At 49.2% G+C, this 25,716-nt stretch overlaps 1 protein-coding gene across 1 annotated transcript in view; it reads left to right on the top strand.

The window, feature by feature from the left end:
* Nucleotides 1-24,573, top strand: part of MGAT5 (alpha-1,6-mannosylglycoprotein 6-beta-N-acetylglucosaminyltransferase) — a 226,002-nt gene extending 201,429 nt beyond the window's left edge. Inside the window, exons 14-16 of the mRNA XM_007446032.1 lie at nt 4,321-4,395; nt 17,755-17,912; nt 24,324-24,573. Coding sequence (XP_007446094.1) covers nt 4,321-4,395; nt 17,755-17,912; nt 24,324-24,522 — 432 coding nt within the window. The 3' untranslated portion in view covers nt 24,523-24,573. The remainder of the gene's footprint in view (nt 1-4,320; nt 4,396-17,754; nt 17,913-24,323) is intronic.
* Nucleotides 24,574-25,716: the final 1,143 nt, after the last annotated feature.

The following is a 25,716-nucleotide window of genomic DNA, read 5'->3' as shown; positions in this document are numbered from 1 at the left end:
TTAGTATTTTTGACTAGTTTATTAAGAAAAAATTTAAAAAGAAAAACAGCATTAAATGAAGTAAAGGGAAAGACGAGAGTGAGAGAAAAAGTAAGGAATGAGATTAATACAAAGACTATTAACATTATAATCCTTATGCTTGTTATAAATGGGTCAGAAATTTGGTGCCAAGCTTTCTCATATTTAATTACAAGATTTTAAATTACATGACACTCAAAAAAGCAAGAAAACATGACCCATCATTAAGAGAGGACACCATCAATAAAACCAGACTCAGAGATGGCTCAGATGTTGGAATTACCATACAGCAAATTTTAAATGCTGAGATAAATGTATTAAAAGGTTTGTTGGGGACTTCCCTGGTGGTCCAGTGGCTAAGACTCCGTGCTCCCAATACAGGGGACCTGGGTTCGATCCCTGGTCAGGGAACTAGATCCCACGTGCATGCTGCAACTAAAGAGTTCACATGCCACAACTAAGGAGCCTGCATGCCTCAACTAATGAGCCCACGTGCTGCAACTGAGGAGCCCACGAGTCACAACTTAGGAACCTGCCTGCCACAACTAAGACCCCATGCAGCCAAATAAATTAATTAATTAAGTATTTTTTTAAAAAGCTTTGATGGAAAAGGTAGATAACATATGTGAATAGATGGGGGATTTCAGCAGAGAGATGGGAACTTCTTTAAAAGCCAAATGAAAAAATGCTAGAACTGAGAAGTACAGTATCAGAAATTAACTTTCAGTGGGCTTATCAGCAGATTATACACAGCAGATGAAAATAATCAGTGAACTTTAAAGACTTATGAATAGAAATTATTGAAATTAGAGAAAAAAGAACAAGATAAAAAAGAGCATATGAGATCTCTGGAACAATATTCAAGCAGCCTAATTTATGTGTAATTAGAACTTCAGAGGAGAGAATGGCCAGAAGAAATATTTGTGAAAAGATAATGGCTAAGAATTTTCTAAAATTAATGAATAATCAACCTGCAGATCCTGAGAGCTCAGTGAAGGCCAAGCAGGATAAATATGGAGAAAAACACACTTAGATACATCATAGCTGAACTGCCAAAAACGAAAGATGAGGAAAATAATCTTGAAAGCAGCCAGAGAAAATTTTATTACATTCAGGGGAATAACAGTATGAAAGACCACCAACTTCCCATCAGAAATAATGGAGACCATAAAAGGGTCTGCAGGAGCCAGAGTGTGTAGGGCCTCTAAATAGGCCACAAGAGGGATTCTGGATTTTATTCTGAGTATGATGGGTAGTTATGAGCAGGGGAATGACATGACCTGTTTTACATTTGAAATCATCAAGAGAAATTCCAGGAAGTGCCTGACTTAAAATTCTGTGCTTAGTAGATAGAGGAGATAAGACTCAACCCCTGGACTTCCGGTACCTTCTAAGACCATCTGTCGTTGAATGATGCCAAGCCACGTGTCAGGTGGGACCATGCAGAGGTTAACTGATATCAGAGAGCAGTTCCCTGTAGAAGTTGTACTCTGACTTAGAACGCTGAGTAATACTAGAGACAGGAGCTCCCACTGCAAGGGAGGTGAAGAGGAGAAAACAGAGGAAAAGATGGGGGGTAGGGAACGTTTCCAAGGCCAGCAGGGACTGCATGGTGCAGCCTGCAGGCATCCTTCCTATGGCCATATGAGTAACAGTCCTTTGTCCACCAGCAAGATGACCAGGCACATTCCCCCCTGCTTCTCCGTAACTGACCCCACTTGGGATTCTCAGTGACTGGTGTGGTTTCAACATTCCCTTTCATTCATCCCCCAAAAGACCTTGACTTGTTCCTGAGGGACTGTTCTACAGTAAACTGTCCTGCGCGCGCACGCGCACACACACACACACACACACACACACACACACACACACACACACACACACACACACACACACACACACACACACACACACAATCTGTGCAGCAGATCCGACATCAGAGGCTAGCCAGTGCTCAGTATTCCTAAAGCCGGGGCTCTGGGGAGCTTTCCCACACAGAGGGCCCTGCTTCGGTACACAGCAGGGTAGCTAGTGGAACTCACTGGCAGAGGTGGCTTAAGAATACAATTTCTTTCTTTCTTTCTTTCTTTCTTTTTTTTTTTTTTTTTTTTTTTTTTTTTTTTTTTTTTTTTTTTTTTTTTTTTTTGCTTTTCCTTTATAGGAAAATTAGCTCCTTATCTTTTAAAACAGTGAACTGACCACAAAGCAGTTAATGAGTCACATCCCCTTTGGTTAAACTGGGTTTGGTTGGTAGGACACAGGAAGAGCCATTTTTTTGTGTTTATTGCGTAAGCCCTTTGAATGAATGCACTTTCATTTCTAATGGATACCCTTTAGAATATGCTGTAGGAATGACCCTTGAGTATTCAGTATGCTTCCCACCATATAACTGGATCTGTCGGTCGCATGACAGATGGCCCACCGATGTTTATTTACCTCACTCTAGAAATCCTACTTATCCCCTTATAAATGAGCTCAATACGGAAGTCCTCTATTGTACATTTTTTGTTGTTGTTCTTATTCGTTCATATCTTTTCCCACAAACATGGGAAGAGGCATATCTCTAGACAGTTAGAGAAAGCTTCTGGAATCACTCACAAGGTGATTAAATAAATATTCTTTAGAAGAAAAAGTCTACATTTGGTGGAAAGGACTGTGTTTCGGTTAGAGAAGGCACAGCAAGTGCAAAAGCTTGAGATGAGAAGACACAAGCTTGAAAGACGTAAGTCAGTTAAAGCATTTTGAGCTCTTCTGAGATAAACTATCTAGGAACAAAAGGACCTCAGCTCATGCAGAATAGTCCTACCCTGATATTACAGTACTATGGCTCAGCCTCTTTCGGCTCTCTCTGGATGGATGTGGGCAGGGATGGCTGAGGTACAGCCTGTGTGATGTGTCATCTAATTGTGCATTCAAAGACATGTTATGAAATTACCAATCTTGGTTGAATAAGATTTCAAATGTAATGTGTGAATCAACACACACAGAAAACGGGAGAAGCTGCCATGAGGACAGCTACTTGGCTGCCCCCAGAAGGGTGTCTTCTCTGTCAATTGTCCCATTTTCAACAGGCCTCAACTCACAGATGTTTTGTCCAGGTCTCCACCCTGTAGATTTGAGATAGGCGAGTGTAGACTTAAGAGGGAGGTGGTGAATGTGCTGATAAGTGCTACTGGGCTTTCTGAAGCTGTAACAAATTGGATTGCTGGCCATATTCTCCCAAGTGAAATTTCCATTTCAGATGAATAATGCCAGCTGGCTGCTCCTGAAGACGCAGGCCTCATGGTGTCGGCACAGGCATTGCAGAACTCCAACCCGCATTTCTTCCCCTTCCATCAGGTGTCACAGTATTGATCAGATTGCCTCCCCTACCCCAGTGGGGAGCAGCTTCCCCTACGTTGCTTGCTACCCTCAAGTAAAGGCTAGGCTCCTTAGAGTAGAAATCACAAGTCTTTTGTGGAAATCCAGTGAACCTCTTCCTAGCCTGTCTCACCAGTTTCCGTGATCCTAGTTCTGTCCTCCTGCTGTCCTTCTTTCATGTCTAATCTCCCACTAATGCTCCCCCCTGGAACGTCTTCCGCATCTTTGCCCTCCTCAGTCCTGGCTTGCTGGAGTCATAGCTGACTTTAAAAGCCCAGCATGAGCAGAAGTTGGCTTTGACCTTCTAGCTTCCTGGAACCCTCTAGCTGAACTCTCTGGGACACTTCATCACTCTGTTTTTGCACCATAAGTTCTTTGGGGACGTGCTCAGCTACTAATGCAAAACAAAGCTTTTGTCACTGTCACGGGATCTGAAACCACTCATCATGTCCCTTTCTCAGGGCAGGGAGCACGCATTCATTCACCAGATGTTTGCTGGTTCCAGTGCCACCCCACTCAGCACCGGGATGCAGATGACCCAGCAGCCATGGACCCTGCCCCATGGAGCTTACCTTCTAACAAGTGACACTCTCCCCCTTTTGTTGAGTGCCTACTGTGTGTTAGACACTGAACTAAGCGCTTTTTTCCCCCCCGTGATCTTTACCACACGTTCCAAGAAATAGGTTTTTCTTATCACCATTTTACACATGAAGGATCTGAGGCTCAGAGGTGGTAGATAATTTGCTCAGGGTCATACAGCTGATAAGGAGCAGAATGAGGTTGTGAAGCCAGGTCTGCTGACTTCCAAATTTATGGTCTTAGCCCCTCGCAAGGATCCCTGCAGGTGTTGGCACCTGAGTGTGAGTGAATCAGTGGAGGACTGGGTAAGTGTTGCATGTCCTGTGTCTTCCTCTTTCATGATAGCATGTTCTGTTTCTGCAGATTGAGCCGTACATGCCATATGAATTCACGTGCGAGGGGATGCTACAGAGAATCAACGCTTTCATCGAAAAACAGGTAAGGCTCTTCAGAAGTCCATCTGTCCTTGCTGTGTCCTACCTCCTGCTGCCCCAGCGGACTCTCATGAACAGCTAAGAGTTTACCATGTTTCTGTGCTTATTTTCCGGATTTGGAGGACTCTACAGGCTAGAGAATGGCTTCTTGAAATTCGAAATTATGAACTGTCAAGGTCACTCCAAGGAGTCAGTCTGTCCTTAGGGTAAAAATGTTCTTTATGATGGTGGAAAGTCAAATGGAAACTTAAGGGAGAGACTGGATGGTTAAGATGAAAACGTCCTTCACCATCAGACCTGTGCCCTGCCTGGGTTCTAGGGGCCTTACAAAGATTTGGGTCGGGAGGGAACAGAGAGATGGCTCAATATCTCTTTGGTAATTCCAAATATGTTCGGACTCTTCAGTGGTTTTCAAACGTTTTTAAAAATAGGACCCGTTTTCAAATGAAACTTCACGTGAAATCCAAGTATATAAAACAGATAAAAGCAGAAGTTCACTTCCAAAGCAGAGGAGGGTTCCAAGGGTCCCAGCACCCCGCACAGAGTTGGGAAACTGTGTCTTGTGCTCGTAGAAGTAAAGGCCAAAAGTGTCATTGCTGTCATTTTAAAACACTTTTCATTCCGTAGGCTTCAAAAGCAACACAGAGCCAGAAATAGGCTGACTGAGCACCCCCGTGGGTAGGGGAATATGAACTCCTTGACCAGATGCCAGAAATAAGGGGCTCCTCTTAAAAGACAAAGCAGAGCGTCTTGGGGCAGTCATGAGATCTTGACACAATAGGGGGTGAGGACTCTGAAGGCTGAAAGTAGAAATGGCATGTTGAAAGTGGAAGTAGGTGCAGACTGTAGGCCAAGGCAGGTTTCAAAGGAAAGATTTGAGGCCACAGACCATGGTGAGCAGCAGACAACCCTGAGTGCAGCCTCTGGACGGGCCGAGCCAGAGGCAGAGGCTTCAGGGTGCCAGGCCTGATGTTCTGAATTTTTGTTAGTGGCAAGAAGGGAGTGCAGCGCAGCCAGCCACCTGGGTTCCAGCCCCTCCGCCAAGACTTTCTGGTTGTATGACTTGGATGTGTTAGTTTCCTCCCTTGCAAACTGAGGATAATAATAGAACCTCATGGGGCTGATGTGAGGATTAAATGAGCCTAGTACATGCGAAGTGCTTAGAACAGGGCTAACACGTACTGCTCAGTAAAGACACACTGGTAATGTTATATTATACATTATTGTATTATATTCTTGTGTGTTATTATATAACATAATATATTCTACAGTATTAGACTTTACCACAAGAGCTGAGCATTTGAATCACTCTCTGTCACTCTTCACATGACACCCAACTTAAGAGTGACAGTATCATCATCCTAACTTGAGCAGCCCTTTACGTACAGACTTTATGCCAACACGTCCCAATGCATCATCTCATTTACCCTCACAGTAATCCTGGGAGGTGGCAGTCATCACCCCGTTCTCTGGATAACGGGAACAGAGAGTCTTAGTTGCAGGGCTTAGTCTTGGAATCAGGGTTTGACGCTGGTTTGGTCTGAGCCCAGGCCTGCACCAGCAGCGTTGCTGTGGCCCCAGGTGCTGGCACTTGTCCCCGAGCCATCTTCTTTGATCTCAAGGAGCTCCTGGCCCTTCCTGAAGCTGCAGACAGGGCGGCCGTGGCCTCTGACAGTGAGATTTAACACATCACAGCTTTAACTACCCTCCGAGGAGGCCAGGATCCTACTGGGATCCCTGCAGCTGCTTACGGAACCCACTTCTGCCTTTCCTGTCTCCACTTCCTCTCAGGGAAAATGGTTACTCACCACCAGGTGTAAAAAGACTTTTTAAATTTTATATTAGAGTATAGTTGATTTAGAATGTTGTGTACAACCTAAATCAATCAGGTGTACAGCAGAATGATTTCGTTTTACGTGTACATATATCCATTCTTTTTCAGATTCTTTTCCCATGTAGGTTATTACAGAATATTGAGTAGAGTTCCCTGTGCTATACAGGAGGTCCTTGTTGATTATCTATTTTATATATAGTAGTGTGTGTATGTTAATCCCAAACTCCTAATTTATCCTTTCCCCGACCATTCCCCTTTAGTAACCATAAGTTTGTTTCCTATGTCTGTGAGTCTGTTTCTGTTTTGTAAATAAGCTCATTTGTATCATTTTTTTAGATTCCACATATAAGTGTTATCATGTGATACTTGAAAAGACTCTTTATCACATTTATTTGAAGACTGTCTTTCTTTCTTCCCTAAGATTCTTGAATCCCAGCCAGTCCTTAGAAGTTCTCATGTGGCCTGTTCTCTCTGAATCTCTTACTAGGTTTCCTTTCAAACAGGAAGATCCCATTCCCCAAATAGACCTTGTCAAATGCTCCGTGATTCAGGGCCACACCTAGCTTGTTCCCCTTGACATCCAAGTGCCTAGCCCTCTGCCTGGCACAGAGTAGGCGCACAAAAGCCGAAGACATGAACAAATGAATGAGAAGGGGAGTGAGTGTGTGTGCTTTTTTTTCCCCTATATGCCAAGAACCAGGAGGCTCATCTTGGCCCTTATGATTTGGAGAGCATGCTAGTAAAATTGTCTTCTGGAAAACATGCTCGTAAAACTGCCCTTTCACACTACCTCCTTGGTAGAGATTTTTTCCTGCAGAGCTCTGCGGTTTACAGAAATCCAGGGATTTCTTTTTTTTTTTTTTTTTCGCGGGCCACTCACTGTTGTGGCCTCTCCCGTTGCGGAGCACAGGCTCCGGACGCGCAGGCTCAGCAGCCATGGCTCACGGGCCTAGCCGCTCCGCGGCATGTGGGATCTTCCCGGACCGGGGCACAAACCCGCGTCCCCTGCCTCGGCAGGCGGACTCTCAACCACTGTGCCACCAGGGAAGCCCCCAGGGATTTCTTTTTTGCCTACTGTTGTTTATTCATTCATCCGCTCTGAAAATATTTGTCAGCTGGAGGGAGCTGCAGACAGCGCTGGGAGTTGGGCAAGAAGAGGTGTCAAAGGATGAGGCCCTGTCCTCAGGTAGCTTCAAGGTCAAGTTCACAGGCGATGCCACTGCCATTGGTTACACCTATCATAGTGACTACCCAGGTGCTTTGGGATCACGTAACTCAGATGCAGGGTGGGGATGGGGGAGGGGAGGTAGAGTCTGTCTGGAAGCACGCTGCGGGAGATGAGTCCTAAAGGCAAAGTCGTGGTACAGAGAGGTCGCGATGCAAAGGCCTGGGGGTGAAAAAGAGAAATGGTGGTGAATTATTGGAAGTTTGGCTGTGACTGAAGAGAGAGATGATGTGAGAGAAGAGGTTGGAGGAGGAGACACATCATGAAAAGATGCTGAGGCTCAGCTGAAGAATTCAGAATTTGTTTCTGGGGCAAGAGGCTAAAGAAAGGTTTTTTTTTTTTTTTTTTTTTTTTTAACAATTTGTAGAATGGGAGGGTGTTTTTTTTTTAGATGTTAGGGGTAGGAGTTTATTATTTTATTTATTTATTTTGGCTGTGTTGGGTCTTCGTTTCTGTGTGAGGGCTTTCTCCAGTTGCGGCGAGCGGGGGCCACTCTTCATCGCGGTGCGCGGGCCTCTCACTATCGCGGCCTCTTGTTGCGGAGCACGGGCTCCACATGCGCATGCTCAGTAGTTGTGGCTCACGGGCCTAGTTGCTCCGTGGCATGTGAGATCCTCCCAGACCAGGGCTCGAACCCGTGTCCCCTGCATTAGCAGGCAGGTCCTCAACCACTGCGCCACCAGGGAAGCCCCTAAAGAAAGGTTTTAACCCTGGAATAGGGCAGTGATGCTCTCAGATTGGTGTTTTAGAAAAGTCATTCTAGGAATCTTGTGTTTGGGGCATTTTTTACTCAACATTCTCTCAGTGCTGCTAAATGAGCAATAAAGGGGCTTGTTTTGAGTTTATCCCAGGCCTCTGGGGAGGGTTTTGTCAAAGCCATAATGTTCCCCCAAACCAGAGGGAAATTAGGAAGCCAAGACCCCACTGGTTCACAGATTGGGTCTTCTGCCTCTAACGATTAGCCCCGAGCTTGGGGTGTTCGTTATTTTTGCAGCCAAAAGAACATCTTCAAAGAGCAGTGAGGGGAGAGAGCGGTGTTCCTGGTATGAACAGGAAAGCCTCAGGCTCCGAAGGGGTGGTGGGAGCATAGCTTCCCATCTCTTAAACTGTAGGAGCATGCAGCCCTAATTAGGCTGATCTCTATCTTCAGAGTCCTCCATGCGATCTGCTAGGGGAATAAGGAAGCTTTTATCCCAGAACCCTTTCAAGGTTGACCATCACACTCACCCCAGGCAACAGGAGCCAGAGGAAGCCAATTGACAGCAATTGAGAAAGCCCCAGGTGTCAACATATACTCTGTACAGAGTGGTTGACAGCAGGTTGACCTACCCTACCAGCCTAGGCAGCACCAATGGGAACAAATCCTGGCTTTAGGAAAGCCACTTGCTTCTTCCCTTAATGCCCCCTCTCCCTTTACTGTACTAAAAATGTTGATTTGGATTGCACACTTTTTTTTTTTAATAAGTTTATTTATTTCTTTATGGCTACACTGGGTCTTCGTTGCTGCGCACGGGCTTTCTCTAGTTGCGGCGAGCAGGGGCTACTCTTCATTGTGGTGTGTGGGCTTTTTATTGCAGTGGCTTCTCTTGTTGCAGAGCACAGGCTCTAGGCACGTAGGCTTCAGTAGTTGTGTCCCGTGGGCTCAGTAGTTGTGGCGCACGGGCTTAGTTGCTCCGCGGCATGTGGGTTCTTCCCCAGACCAGGGCTTGAACCTGTGTCCCCTGCATTGGCAGGTGGATTCTTAACCACTGCGCCACCAGGGAAGCCTTGCATGCTGTTTTATATCAGCTCTCCAAAAGAGGCACTGTCTCCAGCAGCAGGAGTGTGTGCCCAGAAGAAAAATCCTTGTAATCTAAGATCAGGAGCACTCTTCTTCCCTAACCTGGGTGTGTCCAGGCCCGTTAAGGTACTCCTTGTGCATTTCTTGGGAAAGACTTAGGTATTTGCCTCAGGCTAGAGAGTAGAGCAAGTTCTTGGCGATGTTGAGATTGATTTCTGAAAACCATGCACATGCTCTTCAGCCCTATTTTCTACCTTCTGTAAAGACCCTGCAAATACTCTACAAGATGACTGTACTCATATTATTTTGCAAGGAGCTGTGTCATTCATGTGAAAAGCACTCTAGAGATACGGAGGGGAGAAAAGAGTTAGCTCCAAGAGCCTCAGTGGAATCAGCTTCAGCTCCCGGGAAATCCGGCTCATCGGGACCCATCCCAAACTCCATGGGGCATGTTCGAGCCTGGCAGTGAAGCTGGTTGGCAGGGTAGGGGGAATGGTGGAGGTACCAGCTTGCAGGGGAAGAGGAAAAGGCATAGAAACAGGGAGAAAGTTGGCAGTCACCTAGGAATGTTTCCTCTTTTGAAAAATCAATGGTTGCTGTTTGCCCAGCCATTCCTGAACCCAGAGGGACTGGGTGGGTAATGATTTCATTGCCGGGCCCTGCAGTTTGACAGCCAGGTTCACATCCTGGCTCTGCCCCCACTGTCTCGGTGACCTCCCTCAAGTTTCTAATCTCTTTGTGCTGTTTCCTATTCTGTGCAGTGGGGATAATACTACCTACCCCATAGGGCTGGTGGAGGAATCAGTAGATGAATACATGTTTAAGACAAAGAACGGTGCTTGGCACACAGTAGGTCCTCTGAAAGCCTTAACTACTTGCTGCTGCAGGAGCCCAGAAACCAATCGAGGTGTAGTTTTTTAAACAGCTTCATTGAGGTGTAATTTACAGATCCTAAACATCACTCCATGTAAGGGTACAGTCCAGTGATTTTTTTTTTTTTTTTTTAGTAAATTGATAGACTTGGGCAATTACCACCACAATCTAGTTTTATAACATTTCCATCACCCTAAAAAGCTCTTTTGTGCCTATATGCAGTCAGTCTTGGCTTGTTCCCCCAGCCCCAGGAAAACACTGATCTGTGTTCTGTCTTTGTAGATTTTCCTTTCCTGGAGATTTCTCAGCTTAATGTTTGTGAGGTTCATGCACGTTGTAGCATGTGTTGGTGCTTCATTCTTTTTTCACTGCTGAATAGTATTCCATTGTATGATGGATAGACCACAGTTTGTTTATCCATTCTCCAGTTGGGTCATTTCCTCCTTTTGAAAAGTGGAGTGTTATCTTGAACATTCGCATGCGTGTGGACGTTTGTTTTTGTGGGAGGTTTATGTCTAACTCTTTACAGGGTGAGCTGGTTGGCTCGTTGATTTGCAGTGTAAAGATCATCGTAGAGATTAGTCACCACAGCTCAGCTTCACAGCCACCTTCTCTGTTGCCCTTGTGGAAATGTAAATTCGCACCCACTGCTGGGAATCAGCCCCAGGGGCCACCCGTGGACAGAGTTCACTCCTTTTGAGGACAGCACAGGCCGAGAATGGCGGGCGCCAGCAGGCAACTGAAATGTGTTTAATCCAGTCAGTCACAATGTATTGGACGCTTTTTCTGTGCTTGGCCCTGGATTTCCCAGCTATAAGGTAGCTGGCTGAACTTGGCCCAAACCCCAGTTTCATGGCCTTGAACCTACACCACCACCCCCTTTTCTTTTCTTTTTTTTATTGGCAAATTTCTGACCTTACTTCCTTTAGATCCTGCCCCCAGACCTGTATCTGAACCTGTCTTCTTGGTTCCAGACAATGTGCGTTTCCGTAGAAATCTGCTTGCACCTGATATGTCATGGACGTAGTAACTCAAAGGTTTGGGCAGATCTCCACTCTGGGGGTGGGGGGTTTGTGGAAAGGATCCCACCACATACCACCGAGAGGGAGGGACAAGCCAGCCCGTCCACCTGGTGCTTCCCTCCTAGGGAGCAGCCTCCCTTTTCCCCCTACCCGGTCTTCTCCAGCTCTTCTGGTATTTGATAAATAATGTTTTCTCCATGCTGCTACTTAGCCTTTGTTATAAAGGCAGCATCCTTACTTCTTTTTCACAGTTCATTGTGTTCATTGGTTCCAAACATTACTTTTTCTTATAAATTTGTTGATTAATAAACCTTTCTTATTATAGTTCCTCTAGGAGAATTTCATAGTCAAGCAAATTTAGGGAAATTTGGTGACTGGTTGAAATGATTATTAGAGACGGATGCAGATGTTCTGTGTTCTAAGTGGGCTTGTTAACCGGATTGGAAATTACTATTTATGTCTCTTCTGGTTGTATAAAGCTTCTGGGTTAGAATATTATTGTTTTCTACTTCTATTATCAAAGCCCCACGATGCCAGAACCCTTCAGTGCAGTTCAATAGCTCTTTACTGAGCACCAGTTATCTGCAAAGCACCATGTTTGTGATAAGCCACTAACTCCTATTTAGCCTACAAAACCCAGCCCAGAAGTCCCTATTTCCTGGAAGCCTTCTCTGATTGCTACCCGTACCCTCCTTCCCTTCCCCAGAGTTAATAATTCTCTCTCTCCTCTCGGTGGCCTTTACATCCTGTTTGGACATCTGTTTTGTACTGTTCTGTAATTTTTTCAATGCCAGCCTCTCTTACTAGATGGAGTCTTTGAACCCGGAGACTCTGTCTCATCCACGTTCTTATTTCCAGCACCCAGCATAGGCTTTAATGATCATTTGTCAAGTTTTGAATGGATACATGAGAAAACCTTCATAGCCACCCTATGACATGAGCATATTTCATGGAGGTTTATTGGACAAAGATGTGGGTCTGGCCTGAGGTCGTTCTCTCTCTCCCACACTGTTGCGTGGCTTCCCGTCTCTCTGCTTCTGCTTCTTCTCCTGCCTTCCATTCTCAGCTCAGTCACTCCTCTGCCCCGAACTCTCCAGTAGCTTCTGTCTCACTCCAAGGAAAAACCAAGGCTTTGCATGGGCCCCCAAAGCTCTGGGTGACCCCCGGGACCTCCCAGACCCCATCTCCTCCCATCTCCAGCCCCAGCATGCACACACTGCTCAAGCTGCATGCAACTCCCTGCTCCTCCTGGAACCTGCTAGAAGCTTCGTTGTCAGAGCCTCAGATCTTGCTTTGCCTCTGCCTGTTATGTCCTTCACACATACTTGCATGGCTCACGCCTTTACTTCCTCCGGTCTTTTCTTGAATGTCACCTTCTCATTGATGACTTATCTGAATACCCTCTTCCCCAACAGTCCCGATTCCCTTTCCTCACTTCATTCTTATTTAGAGCAATTATCACCTTTAAAATACTACATATAATTGATTTATGTTGTTTCTCTGTCTCCCTCACTGAAAATAAGCTCTATAAAGGCAGGTGTTTTGTTTTTGGTTCCTTTTTTTTTTTTTTCCCACCAAGTCACCACCAAGGCCTAGAAGAGCCAACCCATGGTGTTATATTTATCAGGCACTTTTCTGAGCACTTTACACATTATAATTAATTTAATCCCCTCGACAGCTCTGTGAGGTGGCAGTTGATGTATTCTTCATTTTACAGTTGAGGAAACTGAGGCAAAGAAAAATTACGGAGCTAGTCAAGAGCATTCAGCTGCTAGATGGAGAGGCTGAGATTCAAACCCTAGCAGTTCGAGCTCCAAACCCTTATGCTTTTCTGCATCTTAGCAAGTATTTTATTGAATGAACAAATGAATGAGTGAGCAAACAGGGAGACGAGGCATGTCGGCATTGCCCTGATAGCTGTTGCTGAGGCTGAATGAAACAGAGGACCTCCAGCTTTCTGCGAGCACCCAGTGGGGCTGGCACCTGGGGTTGAGAAGAGGCTTATGACGGGCTGCTGCGTCGGTTGTGCCCTTCAAGCAGCTGGGCAAAGGGATGGCCCTTGTGGGCGATTGTCATATATAATCCAGGCAACTCAACTTTTCCCTCTGGACCCTGGCAGCAAATAAGGGTCTTCCTTGGAATATTATCTTTAACATCTGTAGGTACCTTCTTAAGAGTCACCTCTTTTTTTTAATCTGACAGGAGTTATATAAGGACAAGGGATATTTTCTCCATTTTAGATGTGAAAGTGGGGAGAGAGAGCTTGAGAGGCATCTATGAAGTCTCCTAGCTCTGGGGGCCAGAACCATAACTCGGATCCCCACTCCCTCCTGCCTTACCTGGTGTCATACCGACTAAGGACACCTTCAGGCCTCCATCTGTTCAATTTTATCACCTTCAGGCTTTCCAGATGGTTCACCAAACCTTAAGAAGGGCCTGCTGCTCTTTTCACCATTTCTTTTTTTTTTTTTTAATTTATTTTATTGAAGCTTCGTTGATTTACATTGTTGTGTTAGTTTCTGGTGTACAGCAAAGTGATTCAGTTATACATACATATAATAGTCTGCATCTGCTAATCCCAAGCTCCCAATCCGTTCTTCTCTCGCCCACCTCCCCCTTGGCGACCAGCAGTCTACTCTATGTCTGTGGGTCTGTTTCTGTTTCATAGATAAGTTCATTTGTGTCATATTTTAGGTTCCACATATAAATGACATCATATGGTATTTGTCTTTGTCTGACTTACTTCACTTAGCATGATAACCTCTAGGTCCATCCATATTGTTGCAAATGGCATTATTTCATTCTTTTTCGTGGCTGAGTAGTATTCCTATATCTGTATCCATATCTACCTATCTATCTTCCAACCACATCTTCTTTATCCATTCATCTGTCTATGGACACTTAGGTTGCTTCCATGTCTTGGCTATTGTCAGTAGTGCTGCTGTGAACATTGGGGTGCATATATATTTTTGAATTAGTGTTTTCTCCAGATAATATACCCAGGAATGGGATTGCTGGATCGTATGGCAACTCTAGTTTTTTGAGTAACCTCCATACTGTTTTTCATAGTGGCTGCACCCAGTATACATTCTCACCGACATATTTTCACTACTTCTGATCCTACTGGCCCCAAAACAGTACTGAAAGGATGCCAGACCGGCCCCCGGTGAGCCACGAGCGAGAGTGACTGGGGCCTAAGAGTTCACATGTAATTGAGCTAAGCTCACCTGATGAAGGGAACCTCAGAGAGGTCGCCTGCAACAGTTTATTGAAATGAGCAGGTGGGGCAGATCTGCCCTGCAGCGTAGCCTTGAGGCACTTGCCCTCCTGCAGACCTCGCAGAGCCATCCTGCCTTGGCTCAGGGTGAGGTGCAGCGCTCCATCTCTCCAGGGCTGCCCCTGCTTCTACAGACGCCAGTGCTGTAGGGCCTCCAAACGCCGATACGGGGCGCAGGCAGCACCTCTGCAGAGGGACAAGAGGAGGGTGATGAGCGTTAGGGGAGCTCCTGCTGTTTGCCAGCTCAGCTCCATCACCCACAGTCTGTTAGCATCACTCTCTACAGACAAGGAACCGGACCAGGCAGCATACCCAAAGCCCCGCCCCTGGTGAGGCCAAGCCTCAAATCTGGGTCTCAGACTTGAAGTGCATTCCTTGGCCGCGTCGCCTCCTATTCTAACACGGCAGAATCTTTCTCCTCGTTCTGGTTTTACCCCTTGGACTACTTTGCATAACCACACAAGGCTCACAATAAATAAGGAGCAAGGTTTCGTGAGTCTGCCAAACTCAACAGGTGTAGAGATGCTACCCTCGGTTCTAACTGCCTGTAGATGTCATGTAAGGAGAGACATTCTACAGTGTTCTTACCAGGCTATAGAAGCCAGAGTTTGAGCCTTCAGCCCTCATGGGTGTCCAGTGATCTAGATTTCCCCCATAGAGTCGCACAGTAGGCTTTGGTGTCCATTGGATCATGACTCTCTTTGGTATAATACTTAAAGCCTGTAAAGGCTTTCAGATTTCTCCTAAAGGATTATAGGCAAAGTTGCTCGCAGTAGCCAGCCAGAAAAACTAACACAAACAAACAAACAAGAAAAACAACACTTAACCTTTTCCAAACATCTGTGCACCCGCTCAGCTTTGATCAGCAATAACTACGTTGATCATTGTGTGTTTTCCTACCAATTTGATGGACAGAGTACCAAAGGCCAGCCAGTAAGTTTCCATATGCTGCCAGGTTAGAGAGCAATGGCCGCCAGTGAACACTCAGGGTTCCCACTCAGGGTGCCATGGGTCTGCAGTCACGCTGTCACCCTTAGTAACGGTGTCTAGACCAAAGTTATTTTGCTGCCCAGTGCCTTAGCACGTCCATGTATTATGCTCAGGATCATCATGGATCTCAGGAGTCAGAAGACGTCTTCCTGCCCAGGGAGTGGCCTGCCTTGGTCATACCCAGGGCTGTGAGATAGGAAAGACTGCTTACTCTGTCACTTTCAAAAGATTAAACTGGATCCTATTATCTGTAAATAATCCAGTGCGTTTCTATCATCTCTGAATTATGAGACCCTTCTGGAATCTTTTGTTTTCAGCTGATACGAATCCAGGCTCTAGGTTTCCTGACTACGTGCAGTGAAGGATTTGTTTGTTAACCTTTGAGCCTAACCACTCAGGCTCAAGCACGTGCATCCCTGCATCGCAGGATCGAGTGAGGTGGGGAACGACGGCGGGTTCTCCTTTCTGGTGGGATCTCAAGCACCGATTTGAGGAGACTGGAGTAGAAGCCTACCTGCCGTTTACCTTCCTTAACGGTGTAACGGCGTCACCTCCTTCAGGAAGGAGGTGGAGAGAGACAGAAACCATAGGAAATCATCAGTATCATTGTCTTAATTTTTCTGAGGAGGAAGCTGAGGTTTAAAAGAGAAAAATGCAAGCAGCCCAAAAGGGCCCCCTGGGGCTGCACCCACCTCACTGCTCAGGGACCCAGCAGGGCCCGGCCCTCCTGCAGTTCTCCACGTGACCGGCGGGGGACCTGGAACCTTCCCCCGCCAGCACCGGTTCTGAGCGCCTGATATGATTAATCAGCTCCTCATGCATGCAGAGGAGAGAAAGTAGGCAGGAGGAAAAAGAGAATATTCCAGAAGGACATACATTGAAAAGTAAATTCCCTGACCATTCCTGACCCTGTTACCCGTTTCCCCTCCTCAGTGGTACCAGAGATATTCTTGCAGGAGCACAGGCGTGATTGTTTATACATATCAACGCAAACGGAAACACACTGTACACCAGCCTTCAACCTGTTTCTTTTCTTTCTCAGTGTGTCCTGGGGATGTTTCCATGTCAGCACATTGGAACCTGTTGCATTTTTTGGTATTCTTTGTACCTAAACAGTTACCTGTTTAAATACAGCTTTTAGGTTGTTTCACGTCTTCTGCTTCTCTTCTAACAATACTGCTGGGATTCCTGTGTCCTGTGTAGGTTTCTTTGCCCAGTTGTGTCCCATACATCTGGGGTGAATTCCTACAAGTGGAATTCAGAGCCCAGGATCCTAACCCTAACCACTGGGTACCCCTGAGGGCTAGCCCGACCCGCAAAAAGTTACACAAACATGGTTCTTCAGGGCTCCTGTCCTGAAATCATCTTCTGCAGGTTGGGTGGCCCGGGGATTCAGAAGAATTTTACTAGGGTTCCATCAACATGGTGTAAGCAGAGCAAGCATTGGTTGTCAGTGGTGCATGAGTTTCCACCCTCAGTACCTGTTCAGAGTCGCTCCAGGCACAGCTGAGATGAAAGCTGCGGTCCCAGGGCAGAGAGAGTTCCCACTCCACACCTGCCCTTTCCCTGGTCCCACTGCGTCTTTCTCAACACTCAGCTTCATAACTAGGCTGCCCGTTCACCATGCTGTACAGGTTACTACCTGGTCTTCCCCGCCTGTGACTTCCTTAGATGTGTTAATTTCCTGCACACCCTCTAGATCCTAGGAATGACCACCCAGCCCCATCCTGAGCATGCCACCACCTTCCATGCCTCGGGGCGCCCCTCCCTGCCGGGGATACCAGTTTACTTGACCTCCTATCACACATCCTCAGACTGTTTCTCTAGCCGTTGAATTTGTGTGTTAGAATTGTTTTCAACCAACAAGCACTGAGCCTCTATCAAGACCACGGCCCCGCAATAGGCTCTCTCCCAGATGCCTGCAGACTCCTTGCTGTGCTCCTTTGCTTCCCAAAGTTGAAACCAGCACTCAAAACAATGTCATGTTAGGTAACCGCCAAATTAGGTAGACACTGAAAATGTCTTTGGAATTAGGGCGGAGGGAATAGAACAGCTGGTGAAGGTGGATCTGGAGATGGGCTTTCAAGCGTGGAGGCTTTAGCTCGATTGCATCATTGTAGGTGGCGATACGAATGAATAGCCCCCGTTACTGGCAGGCGCAGTGCTGTGCACAGAAAGGCAAGGCCAAGACCGTGTTGTAGCTGAGCCGGGTTCCAACCCAAGTGTGTCTGGTCTTGCCTCCTGCCCCTCACTGCTCTCCCATGACCAGGTGCCCGCCCCCCCTTGTTGGGACTAGTTGGCAGACTGGGAACCCCCACTTGCATCCCTGGTCCCTTGGCTGATGGTTTCATTGTCATTCTAGGACTTCTGCCATGGGCAAGTGATGTGGCCGCCCCTGAGTGCCCTGCAGGTAAAGCTTGCTGAGCCCGGGCAGTCCTGCAAGCAGGTGTGTCAGGAGAAACAGCTCATCTGTGAGCCTTCCTTCTTCCAGCATCTCAACAAGGACAAGGACTTGCTGAAGTAAGTGCTGGAGCACAGGAGAGGCAGCTCAGCCTGCAGCTCGCCTCTGGGTCAGAGCTGGGTTGGGAGGTATGAGGTGTTCCTTTCTAGGCTCGTGGGCTGTTGGAATAAGATGTGGAAAAGGTTACAGCATGATCCCACCGCCCCCCTCCACCCAGAGAAAGTTGGCCCAGCACTTTTATTGTTAAGTAGATGAGGTCACCTGGCCTGCTGATATATTTAGAATTCGAATAGACGTGTTTTGTTTGCATAAATAACGGGAAGTCGGGGCTTGGAGATGGCGGGAGGTGTTCGGTTTGCTAATTGGTACCCAAGAACCATGGGAGCCGAGATGGGCACAGAACCACAAGCACGGACGGACCCGCCCCTGAGGTCCCCTGGCCGTAGCCAGGTCCCCAGAGTCAGGGAGTCTGGAAGGAATGAAAAATACGGGCAGGGAGCTTGCACAGAACTGCCTACAGCAAATTTCCCTGCCACCTTCCCCTCCTGCAGCCCCATCTCCTTTTGCGCTTTATTCCAGCCCCTTTGAGGGCGTGAGCAGTTCTGGCTTTGCCGGGTCCCTGAGCAGGGGTGCAGGTGCTGCAGTGGGATCACAGGCCAGAGTGAGCCAGGGGGGCCCTTCTCTATTGCTGGGATTTCTTTTCTCATGCTGCTTACTTGCAGTCACACCATTCATTTCCCTTTGCAGTGGCATTTTGAGTTTGGTGTTTGCACTTTCCAGGTTTCCATGTGAAGTTTCTTCTGGCCTCTGACTCATGCCCCCTGTCAGTGCTGAATCTGTGCCTCCATATTTATCACACCCTCCCTGGGCCACAACCTGCTTAATTACTTGTCACCCCCTCCCAACCTTAAGAACTCTTAATGCAGTGTTTTCCCCTGAGGGATTTGCTATCCCAACCCTGGTTATTCCGCACAGCTGTGGTCCTGCCCCAGTCTTTTTTTTTTTACATCTTTATTGGAGTATAATTGCCTTACAATTGTGTGTTAGTTTCTGCTTTATAACAGAGTGAATCAGTTATACATATACATATGTTCCCATATCTCTTCCCTCTTGCGTCTCCCTCCCTCCCACCCTCCCTATCCCACCCCTCTAGGTGGTCACAAAGCACCGAGCTGATCTCCCTGTGCTATGCGGCTGCTTCCCACTAGCTATCTACCTTACATTTGGCAGGGTATATCTGTCCATGCCACTCTCTCGCTTTGTCACAGCTTACCCTTCCCCCTCCCCATATCCTCAAGTCCGTTCTCCAGTAGGTCTGTGTCTTTATTCCTGTCTTACCCCTAGGTTCTTCATGACATTTTTTTTTCTTAAATTCCATATATATGCGTTAGCATACGGTATTTGTCTTTCTCTTTCTGACTTACTTCACTCTGTAGGACAGACTCTAGGTCCATCCACCTCATTACAAATAGCTCAATTTCGTGTCTTTTTATGGCTGAGTAATATTCCATTGTGTATATGTGCCCCAGTCTTGAAGAGGATGTTTAAGGAACAGAGTGGGGACTTCCCTGGAAGCCCAACGGTTAGAACTCCACGCTTCCACTGCAGGGGGCACGGATTCGATCCCTGGTCAGGGAACTAAGATCCTGCACGCCGTACGCACTGCCCTCCCAAAATAATAATAATAATAATAATAATAATAAGGCACAGAGTGGACTCAGGGCTCGAGGCTTGCTGGTCCCTGTTCTGGCTTCATACCCTTTTAGAGCACGGTTGGCCACTGTGCTCATCCGTGCCCAGTGGTCTGAGCTGGCCTGATCCTGCCTGTAAGTCTTACTACCTTCAAGTGTGGTATGAAACCCTTTTTAGAGAAAGAGCGTGGTCTCTAGCGTCGCGCCTACAGGGATGGTCTCCTGAGTGGGGATGTGGGCGATGCTATTTTTTCTCGTTCCTTTTATATGAAGACCTGGGTCAGAGGTGGCCTTGATTCCACCATCAGAATAAAGGCCAGGCCAGCAGAGTCGGTTGGCAGCCTGCTCTGCAGCCAGTGAAGCCTTGTGAGAGGGGACGCTGGTCTGACGTCTATGGAAAGCCCCTGATGGTGCCAGAAGCTTCCATCTCCAGAGCACGTATCCCAAATTCTAGGTCCGGGAGGAGCTTGCCACTCGCCCCTTTTGCAGACGGCTCCCGTAGCAAAGTGGCTTTCTGAGAACCCCGAGTATCTCCCTCTGTTTGATTGGAAGTCTGGATGCACTGAGGGCAGACTACAGAGCATCTACACAGAACTGTCTACGTGCAGCCCCTGCCCCAGCGCTGGAGGAGGGAACCCGGATGGGACCCTCAGCAGCAGCGGCCTTCCTGGCCAGGCCGGAGGCGGGGCTCCCGGGGCTCACTCTCAGAGAGCACGGGGCCCACCACAGCCCGCCCGTCTGCAGGCCCAAGGGCTAGGTCCCGCGGAGGCACAGGACAGGGAACCAAGGGACCAGTTTCCTCTGTCCCCATCAGTGTCCTCACCTGTGAGATGGGGACAGCCGGGTAATGATGAGAGAAGATGCAGCTGGTGCTGCAGGCAGAGCAGAAAAGCCCTGTCTTGCAGAGAGCTTGGGCAGCGGGGCAGGCCCGAGGCCACCAGGCCGAGACCAGAAAAGCCAGTGCCCTGCCACCTCCCTGCCCCCCACCCCACGCGCCGTCTTCCAAGCTGAGCCCAAGGAGTAGAAGGCCTTGTTGCGGGGCAGCCGTGGGGTTACTAAACGCCCCTCCGACCCCATCCCCTTGTAGATACGTGGGTTTTCTTCCTAGGAGGCTGCCACGAATGCTGAGTTTGCAGTAGAGCCGCCTGAAGTTAATTTCTGTGCGCGAGCGCCCTGGTGAATACCTTGCCTCTGCACTTGTAAATACCGATAACGTCGTGAAAGCCCGGCTCTCTGGCGCGCCTGTTGAAACCCTCTTGAGTGAGGCAGTCCTGGCTTATTCGTGTTCGTGGACGGTTAGCAGCGAGCCGCTGCTCGTTCTTTTCCAGCTTGGGGCCGGGCTCTGAGTTTAAACTCCTCTCGTCTTTGGGTGTCCCCGGCCTGTCCTCGCTCTGCAGTGTGACCTGATGTGACTTAAGTAGAGCCCTTTGGAGCGTCCCGTGCTGTCGTCTTGAATCGGGGAGTCAGGCAGGGCGTGGTGGGAGTGATGGAGAGGCGACCACAAACTCCTGTGCACAGAGCATGCGTGATTCGGGTGGCACCCAACCTGACCCGGACCGGGGCCTGAGTGGCCGGAGGACAGAGGCCCCCGGAAGAGCCAGAGTCCGGGCTGGTGGGACCCAGGGCGGGCGCACCTCGGCTTCCGAAATGGGAACGTGCGTTAGCGGCAGGCTTCCTTCGTGATGTTGCGACCTTTACAAGTTGTACCTTCTAAAAGATTCATTTATTGAGTGTGGGTTGGTTGGTTTGAAGAACAGGAATTCTAAGCCATGAAGCCTGGACTGTGAGCTCGTGGGCACCTTCGGAGCAGGGAGGTGGCCCTGAGTCAGAGTGGTGACGAGGGAGCTTGGGGAGACTTGGTGGATATGGGGCGGGGCTAAGGAGGATAGGGCGGGGGAAGGAGTCAGACTGGCCGGTGGGTCCTGCTTCCATCCCTCCATCCTGAGTGGGTCTGCGTCGGGGGAAGGGTGGGCGGCTTCTCTCCTCTCAGGAAATAGGCAGCCCCACGGGAAGGGGGGCCTTGCCCTTCTCTTCAAGAGCTATAAACTCTACACTAAGGGCTGAGGGGCCTCGGAAGCCCCAGCTCCCATCCTGTGAGAGAAGCCACCGAGGGCAGCTGGAGAGAGGTGAGGACCACAGGGGCCCACAGAAAGGAAACAGCACAGCGTGCCACAGGTCTGAGAGGGTAGTGTGTGTGTGTGTGTGTGTGTGTGTGTGTGTGTGCGCGCGCGCGCGCACGCGCACGCGCACACGCATGTGTGCGACACAGACATCCCAGGAACAGAGAGGCAGAAACAGCCACACGCACGCCCTGAAGAGGCGAGGGACCACGGCAGAGCATGAGGATGTGCTCCAGCCATTGGGAAGGTCTCCTCGGCAACAGCTGAGGACTGTGGCTCACTAGCTCAGCAAGGATGCTGGAGGGGCCTTCCCGACCGCCTGGGGCTTGTGGGATGGAGACCTGCAGCTAACAGAAGGGAGAGCTCCCCGGGGTAGGGTGTTGGGTCACACCCATGGGTGGCTCCGGCACCCCTCAGCTAAAGCTCTGGGGAGCTTCCTGGGGACTGGTCCCCTGTGGTTCCGGGGACCACCTGCTGCTTGAGTGCTTCGTGGTCATCTCTGGGCATCGGCCCTGAGCTGGCTGCTGCTGTTGCAGCCTCGTGGTCATGGGCGCACGTGCTCGCACCCCAGGAGACCGGGCCTGGAGTCTGAGTCCAGGAGACCAGGGGCGGGAGGAGGGTTTCTTCCTGGCTCCTGGCAATTCTCCCCCTTGCCTCAGGGTCTCAGATGAGTTGTGGAGATTTCCATGCTCCTGACGAGCAGTGTACCAGGCAGATGGCTTGAGTTAAGACACAGCAGCTGCTGTAATTCGCCTAAATAAATAAATAGCATGAGCATAAATCTGGATCCCAACGCCACGTTCCATATGGCAACTTTTCACGCACAGTGGAGCTCTGGAGACCCCTTTTTGTGTTGGCCAGGAGGAGTGTCCTGTGAGGGAGCTGGTAGCCCCTGTCTCCGGCTCAGGTTTCCTTAAGACCTCCACGCCCCGCCCTCGCCATGCCCTCTAGGTGCCTCCGTCTCCCAGCTGGCTTACCTAACATCAAGGCGTATCGGGCCACTCAGAGAAGTCGCAGAGCTCCCTGGTGACTGCAGCAGCAAGATGGGCCGGTGCTGCCCTCCTGGGCACCAGGAGCCAGGCAGGCAGCCTCGGAGAGCTCACCAAAAGCCCCAGCAGATGCACTGGGAACCACCAGATTAACACTGGCAGGAGGGCAGGTGGGCCCCGGCAGTTAGTTGGCAGGAGGAAGAAAAAAGAGGGTGCAGGAGTAATGGGGGCGCCACATGCTCTTCCCCCGACACTTGGAGGCTTTCCAGAAGCAGCAGGAAACCTCAGGTTCCACATCCAGATCCCCTCCCTACTGGCAAGAATCAAGACTTCCGTGAACAAAGCAAAATAGAGATGGTTGGCATGTGTGTAAATTCTCACTGTTGGGCAAAGGAGGAAGGTGGCATAGCCCAGCCAGCGTCTAGACTCTGCCAGCTGCTCGATAAGCATTAATTTAATCCCTGGACCTTCCCTGTGAGGTACGGATTCTCTATCCCCGTTTCACAGAAGAGGAGACAGCCACAGAGAGGCTCAGTCGTTGGTCCAGGGCCACACAGCTCATAAGAGATGAAGCCAGGACTCAAACCCAGATCTGTCTGGCCCTCCTATACCACCTTCTCTGAACTGGTCCCCACCAACCATGTGGGGACCAGGGGACAAGGTGGGTAGGACCCAGGTACCCCAGGTTAGAGGAGAACTTAAAATTCACCTGTTGGGAGACTACGGCACAGGGGCAAGCACACGGGCCTGGGGTGATTCGGCCCCTGCTCTGCGCACCCAGAAACATCAAGCTGGAGACAGGGCTGGGGTGGGGGTGTTACTATTGCCACCGTCGTCCAGGGTCCAGTGACTCGGGTCCTGGACGGCATCTTCCCCAGGAGACCGTCTGACTGCTGTCCAGTGGGGACTAAGGCCACATAACAGGGGTATCTTTAAGCCATTAATTGAGAAAATTAAGTATAGTTTTTTAAAAACATGTAAATAATGCATATCTTTCCCCCAGTCTCACTCCTCGGAAGTGAACGTTGTTAAGTCTTTAGTGTGTAGAGTCTTTCATGACTTCTCTCCCTCTCTCTCTCTCTGCCCCCCTCTCTCCTCTGTGTGTGTGTGTGTGTGTGTGTGTGTGTGTGTGTGTGTGTCCCCCGGTCCACCATCCTCACGGCCTCGCTCGAGTTCCCCTCTTCCAGCCTCCCAAACACTCCATCCACACCCCCCGCCGTCTCTCTCTCACTCACACACACACCGTCAGTACACTGTACATCCTGTTGTTACCTGCCTCACTCGAGGACAGCTCTCATGCTAATGCTCGCATTTCCACCTCTCCTTTGTCAAGGGGCTGCATGTAACTGATGGTACAGATGAGCCAGAGTTGATTCAGCCGTTTCCCACTTGCTGAGTGTTCAGGTTATTTCCAGTTTTTCTCCATTACGGACAGTGCTTCGCTAAGCAGCCCTGAACACATAGCCCCACACACGTGTCCAGGCACACACATGCCTTTCTCGAGCCTGGATTTCCAGAGGTGAGAGAATGGCTGGGTCAGAGGCTGGCTGACGTTTCATTTCTACTGCAGGAGCCCCGAACGAGCTCCCCACGCCTCGGGACGGTGGACAGGAGGAGGCAGGGGTGAGGACGACCCCTGCATCCCTAACCCCTTTCTCTCCCCCCGCAAGGTACGAGGTGACCTGCCAAAGCTCAGAGATGGCCAAGGACATCGTGGTGCCCTCCTTCGACCCCAAGAACAAGCACTGTGTGTTTCAAGGTGACCTCCTGCTGTTCAGCTGTGCTGGCGCCCACCCCAGACACGTGAGGATCTGCCCCTGCCGGGACTTCATCAAGGGCCAGGTGGCTCTCTGTAAAGACTGTCTCTAGCAGCCACCGGCTTGTCCCCGCACGCACTCTCCTGGGGAAGACGGTGGCTCCAGTGGCTCCAGCTCCATCGGGGCAAGGCCGGTGGGCAGAAATCATTCGGGGACTTTCGCCAGAACCTGAACTCTTTTGGCGGGAGGTCTCGATTTGGTATCGCTCCTGCTGCGGTCGGAGGATCACAGCGGAGTTCTCACCAAAACAAAACGAGAGTCGACATCATGCCGGGAGCCTGGCTTCTCCCTGGCACAAATTCATTTTTTATTTTGGAGGAGCTACTGTAGGGAGACTGTCTATGCAGCTGCTCCTGGGTAGAAAGAGAATCTCAAGATTCATTTAAATGAAACAAAACCAGAGGAGGAATTGAGCTAGTTGGAAAGAACTTCGTATGGGAACATTCCTAAACCCATTAACTTATTTATTTGGGAGGGAGGGAGGGGGAGCTGGGGAGGGCAGAGAGGGATTGATCACGTGTCTTGTAACTTTCTTCGATTTTCCTCTGTTGGCCATCCACCTTCACTATAATATTACTACTGTCTGCTTTGGGCAGGGTGCACTGTGGGGTTGATGGCACGCTTAAGGGCAGCTATGGGGACCTAGCTCCTCGAAGTGGATGGTGGCAGAACAGAACAAATCTTGTGTGCTTGCCACATGGCAGCTAGGGCACAGGCAGCCCCTGGAGTGCGGGGATATGCCTGTGTGGTGCAGAGAGCCCACAGGGACCAAAGATGGGCTGCTTTGCAGCGAGGGGCTCCTTTCCTCTGTCCCACCCCATCCCCAGCCGAAAACACACTAGCACCCGAACCCACACCCACATACAACCTTGGCTGTAATTTCTGGTTAGGATTAAAAGAGCTACCCTTGGAGCTCTTGGAGGCCGTGCTCTTTGCCCCCTTAAGAGACTTGTCTTCGAGCTGAGATTTGGACGGGAGTGAAGCTGGTCCCTAAGAACCAGTGGCACCACCGGAGCTGGGTTCTAGACGGATGGGGTGTTGTATTCCCTCTAATGTCTGATGTCACTGAAGTCCAGGGAATGGGGCTCTTGGAGAACTTGATGCTGGCTCGGGGAGCAAGGGCAGGCCAGGATGCATGTGCACTGTCCTGGCCACTCACCTATGAGTGTGGGTGCGGCTTGCAAGGGGTAGGAATCTGATGCTGGCTTTTACTCCAGACACAGATATTTGTAGGGAGCTGGGGCGG

This window comes from Lipotes vexillifer, unplaced genomic scaffold (genome assembly GCF_000442215.2).
Source record: "Lipotes vexillifer unplaced genomic scaffold, Lipotes_vexillifer_v1.1 scaffold1771, whole genome shotgun sequence".
Taxonomy (NCBI): Eukaryota; Metazoa; Chordata; class Mammalia; order Artiodactyla; family Lipotidae; genus Lipotes; species Lipotes vexillifer.
This window is presented reverse-complemented; position numbering and strand designations above follow the sequence as displayed.